Source organism: Acanthamoeba castellanii, assembly GCF_000313135.1.
Source record: "Acanthamoeba castellanii str. Neff unplaced genomic scaffold scf7180000084753, whole genome shotgun sequence".
Taxonomy (NCBI): Eukaryota; Discosea; order Longamoebia; family Acanthamoebidae; genus Acanthamoeba; species Acanthamoeba castellanii.
Window position 1 is genome coordinate 367,532 of NW_004457538.1, and position 11,118 is coordinate 378,649.

The following is an 11,118-nucleotide window of genomic DNA, read 5'->3' on the forward strand; positions in this document are numbered from 1 at the left end:
TAAAGGAATGGACGCACGTAGAACCGAACATAGGGAGGACTTGCGTCTCGCCCCCGATGACCTCGGGTCGGACCAGGATTCTTCGTCCGCCCCCGCCCCCTCAACCACCACACCGACACCGACCACGCCCACCAGCCCCGCCCCCGCCTCCTCTTCGTCGACGTCCGGTCGAGGCACCCCAACACGGACCACGACGCCCTCGAGCCCTCGCATCGACCCCGCGCCGGCGCCCAACTTGGCTCGAGGCGCTGCTGGGGCGGCGTCGTCGTCGACGTCGGCCTCGGCGGCGGGCGGCGGGGCCGCGGGGGCCGGCCTCCATTCGGGCCCGCCCGAGGTCCAGCCCCACGAGATAAAGTGTTTCGAGAAGGTCGGGGGCGGCTGCTTCGGCGAAGTCTTTCGGTACGCACACGACACACGACACGACACGACACGACACACATGACACACGACATGACACACGGCGAGGCCTCTTTTGTTGAATTGGGGGATTGGCGCAGGGGCAAGTGCCGAGGGATCGAGGTGGCGGTGAAGCGGCTGTACCGGACGGACCTCGACGAAAAGACGCTCTCCGACTTCAAGAAGGAGATCGAGATCATGAGCAAGCTCAACCACCCCAACGTCGTCCTCTTCATGGGCACGCCGCTCCCTTTCTTCCTCTTCTCCCTGGCGCATCGCTAACAGTCATATCGTGTGTGCGTGTGTCGTGTGTCGTGTGTGTCGTGTGTGTCGTGTGTGCGGTGGTGCGTCGTACGCAGGGGCGTGCACGACTCCCGGACACATGGCGATCGTGACCGAGCTGATGCCCAAGGGCAACCTGGCCCAGGTGCGCGCTCTCTTCGTTCTTCTCTTTGTTGGCGGCGGCGGGATCTACCTCCAAATCTCTGCCGCAACAGGCTCTTGGGAGCGATGGGGCGCCTGACTGCTCACACACACACATACACACACACAACACACGTGTATCGCGTGTCGCGCATTGTTGTTTGCAACCCACGCGCGCGCAGCTGCTGCACAACCAAAAGGTGGAGCTGCCCCTCTCGATGCGCATGCGCATGGCCAAGGACGCCGCCCTCGGCATGGTATGTACCATTGCGCCCCTCCCAACATTGACCGTCATTGCTTCCCTCGCCCACAGCGAGCACCAGTACTGACTGCGTCGGCCTTTCTTATGCCGCCCACAGAACTGGCTGCACGAGAGCAACCCGAGCATCCTGCACCGCGACATGAAGCCACAGAACTTGCTCGTACGCTCCCTCACCACACATGCCACTATTATTTATTATTATTATTATGTATTTTTCTTTTACTTTACGTTCAATTTGTTTTGTTAGTTTTATTTATTTATTACTGAATTGTTGGAATGTGCTGCAGATCGACAAGGACATGCGGGTCAAGGTGTGCGACTTTGGGCTGAGCGTGGTGAAGCCGCGCGGAGAGGTGCTGCGCGACAAGGACTCCATTCCCGGCACCCCCCTCTGGATGAGCCCCGAGGTGCTCCAGGGCAAGGACGTCGACGAAAAGGCCGACGTCTACTCCTACGGCCTCGTGCTCTGGGTAAAGCCGCAATCGCACACGCATACGCGCACGAACACGAACATACGATCGCACGCGCACACGCACCACCGCACGCGCACACTGATGATGTTTGTGTGGTGTACGATGGTTGTAGGAAATCCTGTCGCGGGTGGAGCCGTTCCTGCACCACGACAACTACGCCATGTTCAAGCGGTCGGTGTGCTTCAAGAACGAGCGCCCGCCGATGCCGGAGAACTGCCTGCCCTCCCTGCGGTACCTCATCGAGGCCTGCTGGCAGAAGGAGCCCACCAAGCGACCCTCCTTCGCCCAGATCATCCCCATGCTCGACATCGGTACGCACACACATCGCACACACATCGTGCACATCGCACACATCGCACACGCACGCACCGGCTACAACTCAAACGTGTTGCGTGCAGTGGTGGTGGATGCGACGGTGGAGGACGAGGCCGGAAGGGACCTGTGGAAGAAAAACTTCCTCGGCAAGGACGAGATCAGCTGGTACCCCCCCTTGCGCCACTGGGCGAATAGAAAATTGAATTTATAGAAGTTGTGTGATTGGGTCGATAGAAGCGAACTGACGGTGATGGGTTGTTGCAGGGACAAGTTCCTGGCGGCGCTGATGCGGGCGCTGAGCCTGCCGGCGGCGGATCCGGAGGACATCCAGGTGCGCTGCCTCAAGGCCGTTCTCGGCGAGAAGTCCAAGGACCCCACCCTCCACGATCAGGTACTCTTAGCCCCCCCTTCCCACTTTTCGGTTCTCTTTGAGTGCCTCGTCTGTTCTGTTCCTGACACGACGCACACGACACGACACAACGCACACGACACGGCACACACAGTGGATCGTGACGCTGGACAGGTTCGGCAAGGTGTGCGACCTGTTCGGTCCGGTGCTGGCGGCCCCGCCCAAGCGCAGCAGCAACATTCTTCAGAACGTGCACGACGTGCTTCGCAACGATTGGTTCCACGGCGAGATCTCTCGCGAGGAGGCCGAATCCAGACTCACCGGCGTCGTGCCCGGCACCTACCTCGTACGCCACCGCCATCCACCACACGCGACACGATACGACCAACGACACGACACGACCAACGACACGACACACTCTGCCTGACGATATCTTGATGTGGTGCGCGCAGGTGCGGTTGTCAACGACGTCGGGCAACTGCTTCACGATCTCGAAGATGTCCAAGTCGGGCAAGATCAACCACCAGCGCATCAAGTACTCGCACGCCGATGGGTTCTCGATCACGGTGCAGTCGCCCAAGGGCGGCAAGGGCGGCCAGACGGTCACCTCGCAGGGCTCCCTCTCGCTGGAGCGCTTCATCGCAAAGATCGCCAACGACCTCTACCTCAAGCGGCCTTCGCCCGGCCCCTTCCGCTCCCTCTTCGTCAAGAACACGGCCCTCGACGGCTACCTCTTCAACGAGGAGGACGCCGGCGACTACAACGACGACGACAGCTCATCGGAGTGAGAGGAGTGGTGCCGGAACACGTAAGTGGTGTTTGTTTTAGACGTTATTTTTGTAATCCAATAATTATGAGTAATTCATTCGTGGAATTTGGCAACAACTTTTTGGCGGGAAGAGACGGTGTTGGCGAGCGCGCCAAAAAACGACGTCAAGGCCCGAAGACGGTTTTTTGTTCGTTGGCACCAAGTCTACGCCCACGCCTTCATCTATTTGTTTCCATTCAGCTCGCTGAGTACCATCAACCTCGTCCTTCTTCTCCTCTTTCTGGTGGTGCATCTGCTGCGTTGTTTGGAACTACGCATCACATTCGCCACAGTGCTAGATTGCCCCATCGATCAATTTTGGACATTGAGACCTCGACCAGGTGGCAATGATCTCCAACGGTAACAATCAGAACAGAATGGATGAAGGCCTGCCTCTTCCTCTCCTTCTCAGCCCTGCCCCTGCGCGTCACTCTTGGTCTTCATCTTCCACGTCATCTGCTTCGCCCATTTCGATGGCTGCATCATTGGCGCGGCACAACTCGCCACGAAAACGGCTGTTTCACGAGGGACCCGCCTCATCGTCTCCCCCGCCTTCGCCCGTGCCCATCGAGAAATCGCCCTTCCGCCGATCCCTATTTGGCGGCGTAGTGCGAGGTGGCCATCATTTCGATCACGATGGCACCTGGCCCGCACGACAAATTAATGGGCGCAGCTGGAGTGCTGGAGGACCACCCGCCAAGCGTCTTCGCCTCGACATCGACGATCCCGATGCTTTCCTTCCTCCGCGGCCACTTCGCCTTGGTACACCCCCAAATCCCAAAGCACTGCATCTCTTCAGGTTTGTGGCTCGACACGAAGTGCTCACTGTTTTCTGCGTACACACAGGCCGCGAGGCCGGCGGAGAGAAAGGCGGCGTGGCGTCGATGCTGCTGGAGCGGGCCAAGCCGGACCTCTTCTCGGAGGACTGCGACGCTGCGGCACCGGGCAGCTCCGCCCCGCCCGATGCCCTGGCCGCGCTCGACCAAGTTGACGACGATCGGTACCACAAGAGCCCTTCTCCGCAGCTTTTGTGTTCTCCATGTCGTGTGCGTGCTCTCCTCGCTCACAATGGTTATGTGTGCGTGCGTCGTGGTGAATGTGTGTGTTGTGTTTGTGTTTATGTTCTGTTCGCACAGATGTACCCCGGAGGAGCCACCAGCTATCTCCGTCACTCCGGCCACGCCGCACGGAGAGCACGGAGCAGCTGTGGACTGCGCTGTGACCCCCGTGCTGCCCTCCGCGCACCTCACTCCGCCCAGCAGCCCGCAGCCGTTCTCGCGCCACCTCCACTCCACTCCCCACGGCCACCACGCCTCCAACCTCATCCACCTCGCCACCCCCTCCCGCACCTGCAACGTACGCTGCTCTCACACCCACCTCGCTCGCTCGCCTGCTTGACGTTCTTTCTCCCTCAATGCGCTCACCTCACACGCTCGCCTCATGCCACCAGGTGAATCCATTTTCCCCGGAGCGAGCGCTGCCCCGCCATGTCCCGTCAAGCCCCATGCCCAGTCCATGCCCTTCTCCCGTTCGCGGCGGTACGCAGGCCTTGCTACTCCCTCTTTTCCTCAAGGGAGGTGCTGACGTCATCTTTCGGTTCTGTTTCTGCTTTCTGTGCGCAGCGCCACCAAGTCCGGCGGGCTCGCGCTACCTCGAAGATTTTGAGGAGATCGAGAAGATCGGGACGGGCTCGTTCTCGGAGGTGTTCAAGGCCCGCAATCGCGTGGACGGCTGGCTCTACGCCGTGAAGCAGGCTAAGCGGGCCTTCAGCAGTCCGGCCGACATGCACAACACCCTCAAGGAGGTCTACGCGCTGGCGGCGCTCGGCTCGCACCCACACGTGGTGCGATACTACTCAGCCTGGGTCGAGGACCGACTCTACATCCAAACAGGTAAACGCAACGCAACGCACCACCACACCACGTCGGTTGATGATGATGGTGATGGTGCTATGATGATGATGATGATGGGTCAGCTGACATTCTCATTTAACAACAGAGTACTGCAGCGGCGGCTCGCTGGCGGACCATTTGAAGAAGGGGGTGCGCTTCACTGAGGCACAGCTGATCGACGTCCTGCGGCAGGTGGCCCAGGGCCTCAGCCACATCCACAGGAAGGGCCTGGCGCATCTCGACGTCAAGCCCGAGAACATCTACGTCGACCTCCAGGTACTGTGTGTGTGTGTGTGTGTCGTTTCTTTATATTGTACCCATGCTTAATCCACCATCAACTCACAGGACGACGGGGTGACACCGCTGTACAAAATCGGGGACCTGGGACTCATATCGCTGGCCGACGCGACGGACTTCTCGGAAGGCGACTCGCGATACATATCGCGCGACCTCTTCGCGTCGGATGTCGACTGTCGTAAGCTCACCAAGGCGGACATCTTCTCGCTCGGCTGTTCGGTCTACGAGCTGGCCCTCGGGCGGGCGCTTCCCTCGCGCGGCGAAGAATGGAACGCCATCCGAGAAGGCGAGATCCAGCTCTCCTCCGACTTTACCCGAGGATTCGAAAACCTCCTCAAGGTACACGACACGCACCACGACACACACGACACGACACACGGTACGTCTCATTCTATATATTCCATTGTGCGTGATGTCGCGTAGTCGATGTTGGCAGCGGACGCGGACAAGCGACCATCGGCCGACGAGCTGCTGCAGGCGCCGGCGATGTGTTCGGAGGAGATGAAGTGGGACATAGAGCACAAAAAGCGCGTGGAGCTCGAGGAGCAGGTGCGCGCGCTGCAGGCCGAGCTGAGCTGGCGCCGGGACGTCATGAACTCGTCGGGCTGGCGCGCGTGCGAGAGCCTGGTGCCCCTCGTGGCCAAGCTCGAGGGCTACATGAGCTTCCTCGCCCCACCCTCGCCCATCTCTGCCGATTCCTCCCCTCGCCCTTGCCTCTGATCGAAGCTGCCCCCTGTAAATATTTCTTCTTCTTCTTCTGGCAACACCTTCATCACTCACCCAGAGCGTGCTTCAATAGGCTTCGGTAATCTCTCCGTTCTATTCCCCTATTTGTTTTCTTGCCTTCAGTGAAACAGTCCCTGTCATGTGCTTGTTTTGGACTGTCAGACGGGAGGGAGATAGAGAGATAGAGAGAGAGTCGATGATGAAGGAAGAAGGACAGACAGCCCACAGCCTCGGTACGCGGAGCACACTGGCTGGCCCCTTTTGTAGTGGTTGGAGCTGCAGAAATTGAGTGGTTTGGTGGTGGTGGGGGGGCAGAGTGGTGGGTGAGGCAGGCGCTCACGGGAGGGCAGGTGGGCAGCCACCAGGTGGCCCACGCCTACTTGACCCTCCAGCTCGCCCAGGACGACCGCATCATCGGAGGTAGCGCCGAGAGCCTGGGCCGCCTCATCGTGACTGCCCTCCACCATCACTACCATCACAACCACAACGATGATGAGGAGAAGGAGAAGGAGGAAGAAGCAATGCTGAACGATCGTCTGGAGGAAGACGAGATGGTAGGAGCGCTGGCGCGCTTGCTCCGCTTCTGCTCCTTTGCGGCAGAGGACAGTAGCGAAGGAGTGCTGCCAGCTGTCTGTGCACTTCTCGTACTTCTCGCATTACCACGACTCGCACGCACGCACGCACGCACGCACGCGCACGCCCGCCCGCCCGCCCGCCCGCCAGCCCGCACGCACGCACGCACGCAGCTTACGGTGGATACATACAGACCAGCCGGCGGGCTGTGGCGGAGGTGAAGGTGGCCCTGCTGGAGAAGTTCCCGGCCAGCGTGCACCTGGGCGACGTCCCCACGGCGCTCCTACTCGCGCCCGAAACCGACCACAAGACGCGCGCGTGCGCGGCCCTCCGCCTCCACCTCGAACTCCTGTACGACAATTCGAGCCTCGCACTGGTTGCTGCGGCAAACTTATGGTGTGCGTTGTTCGCGTATGCGTGTGTCGTGCATGTGTGTGTGTGTGTGTGTGGTGGGCAGCCACGGCCTGGAGGAGGAGCGTGACCGGGTTCGATTGTGCGGGCTCGTGGAGGAGATGTGGCGGGACCTTGATGCGTGCACCCGCGAAGCGGGCCTTTTGGCACGGACGGCGCTTGCGCTGCTAGCACTGGAGTACCTCGAGCAGCCGCCCGAGTCGGCCATCGAACACGCGGCCGTGGTGCTGGCCGACGAGGCGCCCATCTCCGCCGCATGGGCTGCCTTCCCAGGTACGCACTCATTGTCCACACGACACACGCCACGCACGATGCACATGACACACGCGACAATGACAGGCGGAGAGTCGATGTGGGCCATGTCTCGAATGACGACGATCGAGCAGAAGGCCCCCATCACGTCGCTGGTGGGTGTAGAGGTATTCCGCGAGCTCGCTCGACAGCAGCCGGAGCTGTCGGCCGCCCTGGCCTGGGCCGGACCCATCAGCGTCGCCCACAGCCAGCCGCATCCAGCAGCCACCAGGCGCACCCAACACAAAGAGCCCGCACTTCGCCTCCGTCGGCTCCGCTTTGCACCCAAATTCGTACGTGCCATTCTCTACACTCACCATCGCACACGCACGCACGCACACTAAGCACTTAGCTTGATGAGGGACGGTGGCTGGGGCGAGCAGGCGTTGGAAATGGCGTGTGGCAAGAGGTCCGCTGAGTGGATTCATGAGAACATCGTCACACGCCTGTTGGACCACCACCTCCCCACTGCGCACCGGCGGCTAGAAGCCCTTGATGGGCAAGCTCGACAACAACTGTCCACGCGTGTGCACACGACGCATCACGACGAGTGCGAATGCACGAGTCTAGGTTACGACCTCGCCTGCAGCATTGCGGAGCTGTTCGACCCGCTGCGGCTGCCTGACTTGTGCTTGATCACCGGCTGCGAGCTGCTCGACCCGGCGATCGCCGGTCGCCTTCGGTGGCTGGCCGAGTGCACAGAGCCGCACGTCGAGTGGCTGTGGGTGCAGCTCGAGCACTTCCAGTACTGGCACCTGGCCAAGGTGTTGCGCACGAGGGCCGACCTGCGCCAGTTCCTGGATGCACCGCCACCTCCGCGCGCCGACCTTGCAGGACTCCAGGATGAGGACTGGATCAACCTCGATGTCGATGTGGGTACGCTTGTTCTCTTCTATCATCATCGCCATTCCATAGAAGTGTGACGCTGTTCAGGGGACGCAGGCTGACGCTGCGAGCGTGGCTGGCGTGCGTGAGGTCAGGGTGGAAGCTGAAGGAGTGGATTGGGGCGCTGGCGTCGCCCTCCTCCTGGCCGGGCTACGTCGCGTTGCATGAGTTGCGGCAGACCATCTTCCACCCAAGTTGCGTCCTCCACCACCATTGGTCAATTCAAACTTAACTTAATTGTTCGTTCCAATCCCATCTCATCTTGGCCGTCCAAACAACAGCGGGCGTCTGCAGCGGAGCCATGCCAGCCGCCACCAAATGGGCACTCCACCTGCTCGACCAACCGAGCGTGTCTCGCAAGATCGACATCGTCGAGGTACTCCTCTTCAACCGCACCCTCTTTGTAGCGACGATCTTGGCGATCGATGACGATGGCGGTGATGGTGAACCTTGATGACTTGCCTGCTTGCAGATGCTGCTCGACGTTGTATTGTCGGAGGTGGAGAAGAGCTTGGAAGTGGGCAGTCGCCTCACCGAGGGCGATGGGGATGAAGACCACAGACACAGCTCCATCATCATCTTCTTCGATCAGGTGGTGCCCCGCCTGCTGCCCCCCTTGAACACCACTAGGCCTGTCCAGGCGCCCGGTTCCTTCGCGGAGCAGTTGTGGCGGGTCGCGGGCGCCGACCACGAGTCCCTCCGGCTCCGTATCATCACTCTTCTCGCCGTACGCTTGATTTTTGATGCGTGTGCGTGTGCGTGTGGCCGTGTGTGTGCGTGTGCGACATGGCGTCAACGTTTTCTACCTCTGGTGATGGCGGGGCAGGCCTACCCCTCCAGGTGGGAGGTGAGCATGCCACCCCTGACTCAGCTGGTCCACGACGTCGCCCAAACGATGCCTGTCCGCGCGGCGGCCCTCGCCGCCCTCTCTTTCGTCGCGCCCGTGATGTGCTCCGTGGCAGATGGGATGACGCCGCTCACCGGTCTCAGTCCCGCCGCCGACTTGGACCCTCGCCTGGGCTCGTCGTACTGGCCCGAGCCCGCGCGTCAGCTCGTCGCGCTCCTACACTCATTCCTGCCTACGCCCGCTGGTACGGCCGCTCCGTTCGCTATGGTGGTGGTGATGGTGATGGTGGTGATGACGGTTACGGTGTGAAGATGAACTATTGTCGTTGCGGGAGTTGGCGATGAGGCACCTGGTGGGCCGCCTCTCCCGTTGTTCCGATGAGCCAAGAGCGGCCGAGGAGGGAGAACTCGCTCGATTGCCGGACGAGCTGCGGCGCGAGGCGCTGCTCCGATCGGTGTCGCGCTTCAAGGTGAGATCCACCCCCTCTCGTTTACTGGGTTCTAGAATTGACTCAATGGTTTTGTGTGTCGTGTTTTGGTCGGATTGCAGAGAGTTGCAGCCCAAGGGCTCTGTCGTCTGATCTGTCGATCAGAAAGACAGCACCCTGACGCGGTACCCAAGGGGGAGCAAAGGTGGCTGCTCGCGGTGCGGGAGGTGCTGCGCGATCACACCCTGGACCTGCCGGCCCACGTGCACGACGCTAGCCGACTCGAGAAGCACAGCCTTGATATCCAGTGGCTCATACGGCCTATTGCTGATGCTGCTGCAGGCTCGGCGGAAGTTCAACCATTATTGTAAAATATCTGCGTATTTGAACAAGCGTTCAACAGCTCTGCAACATCTTGTAACCCCGGAACTTTGTAGCCACCACGATCGACTGGTCTTCGATGCCCACCAAATGACGTTCAAGGAAGAGATCACGTAGCTGGTGGGCGGGAGTAGGTCCACGCGCTCGCGCGACTGCAGTCGGAGCTGTTGGCCACCCAGGCCTGGTCTAACTCATCAGCATCGCCCACAGCAGCCCAGCCGCGTCCAGCATCCGACGAGTAGGTCCCGGCTGTAGGGTCGGTTGTGCACAGCCAGAAACTGGCGCAGATCTGGTAGTCTCGAAGAGCAGGTGGCGAGCTGTGCGTGTGCGGGGGTGGGCGCAGAGATTGACCAAGTACAGGTTGGACTGTCCAGGAAGGCAATACATTGCTCTCTTCGATCCGATTTTATCCCTCGGCGGCCAGTAGGCCAGGCCCTGTCACAGACATTATTTCTCCGAATGTCCGAGCGTCCTGTGCGACCTGGAACATGGCCTGGTCCTGGCTGTCGACCAGGAGTTGGTGCCTGGCTCTCTGGGTCAGCGCTGACCAGTCGGTTGGCCGGTCGTCTCCAGAACAACGGCGATTCGGCGGAGTCAGCGCCATTGGACAGCTTTCTGCCCTGGGGGTCGACGAATCTGCCGGACCGGTAGCGGTTGCCGGCCTACACCATCGGTCTGGGCGCCGACTCCCGCTTCGTCGACACCGCGGCCGACACCAACGGCGAGGTCTACAACCTGGAGGGCCTCCTCCTCTCGCTCAACCACACCATCCTCAAGGCCTCCCAGTACGACAACGACACCATGTGGACCGAGGTTATGGCCCAGGCCGACGTGCTCATGTTCCCCGAGAACGAAGAGGACTCCCCGCTGGGCACCATCACCAACACGACGCGCGACAACATCTACAACTGGGTCAAGACCGAGCGCGGCGTGGTGGTCATCTTCTACGGCGACTACGACCTCACCAACTTCCTCGCCCTGCTCGGCTCCACCTTAGGCGGCTCGGGCAACTCGCCGTGGCAGAAGACCGCCGCCGCCAACGCCTCCGAGATCTTCGGCGACGACGGGCCGGCCCAGCTGGAGGGCCTCAACGCCGCGAGCTCGTGAAGCCTCACGGCCGACGACGCGATACGGCAGCGATGACGACTGCGCTCTGTGGCAGTACGACATGGGCAACGGCCGCTACTTCGGCGTGGCGCCGGACTACTACAACGCGGCGCCCTACGGCTCGCAGGACGGGGGCTGGGTGAGCGCCCTGACCCTGGTCTTTTCGGCCGTCCCCTCTGCATCTCCGCGTGTCGCCTCCTCGGCCAGCTTCCTGGCCGCTCTGCTCTGATTGTTGCTTCTTTTCTTCTTTCTTCT

The 11,118-nt window shown here is 61.0% G+C and overlaps 3 protein-coding genes and 1 pseudogene across 3 annotated transcripts; all 4 read left to right on the forward strand.

Annotated features, from left to right (window-relative positions):
- Positions 1 to 7: 7 nt before the first annotated feature.
- On the forward strand, positions 8 to 3,006 carry ACA1_200010 (protein kinase domain containing protein; the record flags this gene model as incomplete). The annotated part of the gene is made up of 13 exons (XM_004341749.1): positions 8 to 399; positions 498 to 621; positions 682 to 688; positions 756 to 823; positions 1,002 to 1,076; positions 1,179 to 1,241; positions 1,369 to 1,551; positions 1,667 to 1,865; positions 1,953 to 2,034; positions 2,107 to 2,116; positions 2,201 to 2,260; positions 2,373 to 2,564; positions 2,671 to 3,006. 13 exons carry the CDS (start codon positions 8 to 10, stop codon positions 3,004 to 3,006), a joined length of 1,791 nt encoding a protein of 596 aa, XP_004341797.1.
- Positions 3,007 to 3,662: 656 nt separating this feature from the next.
- ACA1_200020 (protein kinase domain containing protein) lies at positions 3,663 to 5,935 on the forward strand (the record flags this gene model as incomplete). The annotated part of the gene is given in 9 exon segments (XM_004341750.1): positions 3,663 to 3,825; positions 3,873 to 4,026; positions 4,163 to 4,382; positions 4,477 to 4,564; positions 4,649 to 4,918; positions 5,025 to 5,194; positions 5,264 to 5,554; positions 5,639 to 5,764; positions 5,780 to 5,935. The coding sequence occupies 9 exon segments, from the start codon at positions 3,663 to 3,665 to the stop codon at positions 5,933 to 5,935; spliced, it is 1,638 nt and encodes a 545-aa protein (XP_004341798.1).
- Positions 5,936 to 6,140: 205 nt separating this feature from the next.
- On the forward strand, positions 6,141 to 9,257 carry ACA1_200030 (uncharacterized protein; the record flags this gene model as incomplete). The annotated part of the gene is made up of 11 exons (XM_004341751.1): positions 6,141 to 6,174; positions 6,257 to 6,585; positions 6,708 to 6,865; positions 6,972 to 7,198; positions 7,265 to 7,509; positions 7,600 to 7,741; positions 7,787 to 8,092; positions 8,383 to 8,477; positions 8,574 to 8,696; positions 8,766 to 8,828; positions 8,928 to 9,257. 11 exons carry the CDS (start codon positions 6,141 to 6,143, stop codon positions 9,255 to 9,257), a joined length of 2,052 nt encoding a protein of 683 aa, XP_004341799.1.
- A 987-nt stretch (positions 9,258 to 10,244) lies between these two features.
- Positions 10,245 to 11,092, forward strand: ACA1_200040 (annotated as a pseudogene).
- Positions 11,093 to 11,118: the final 26 nt, after the last annotated feature.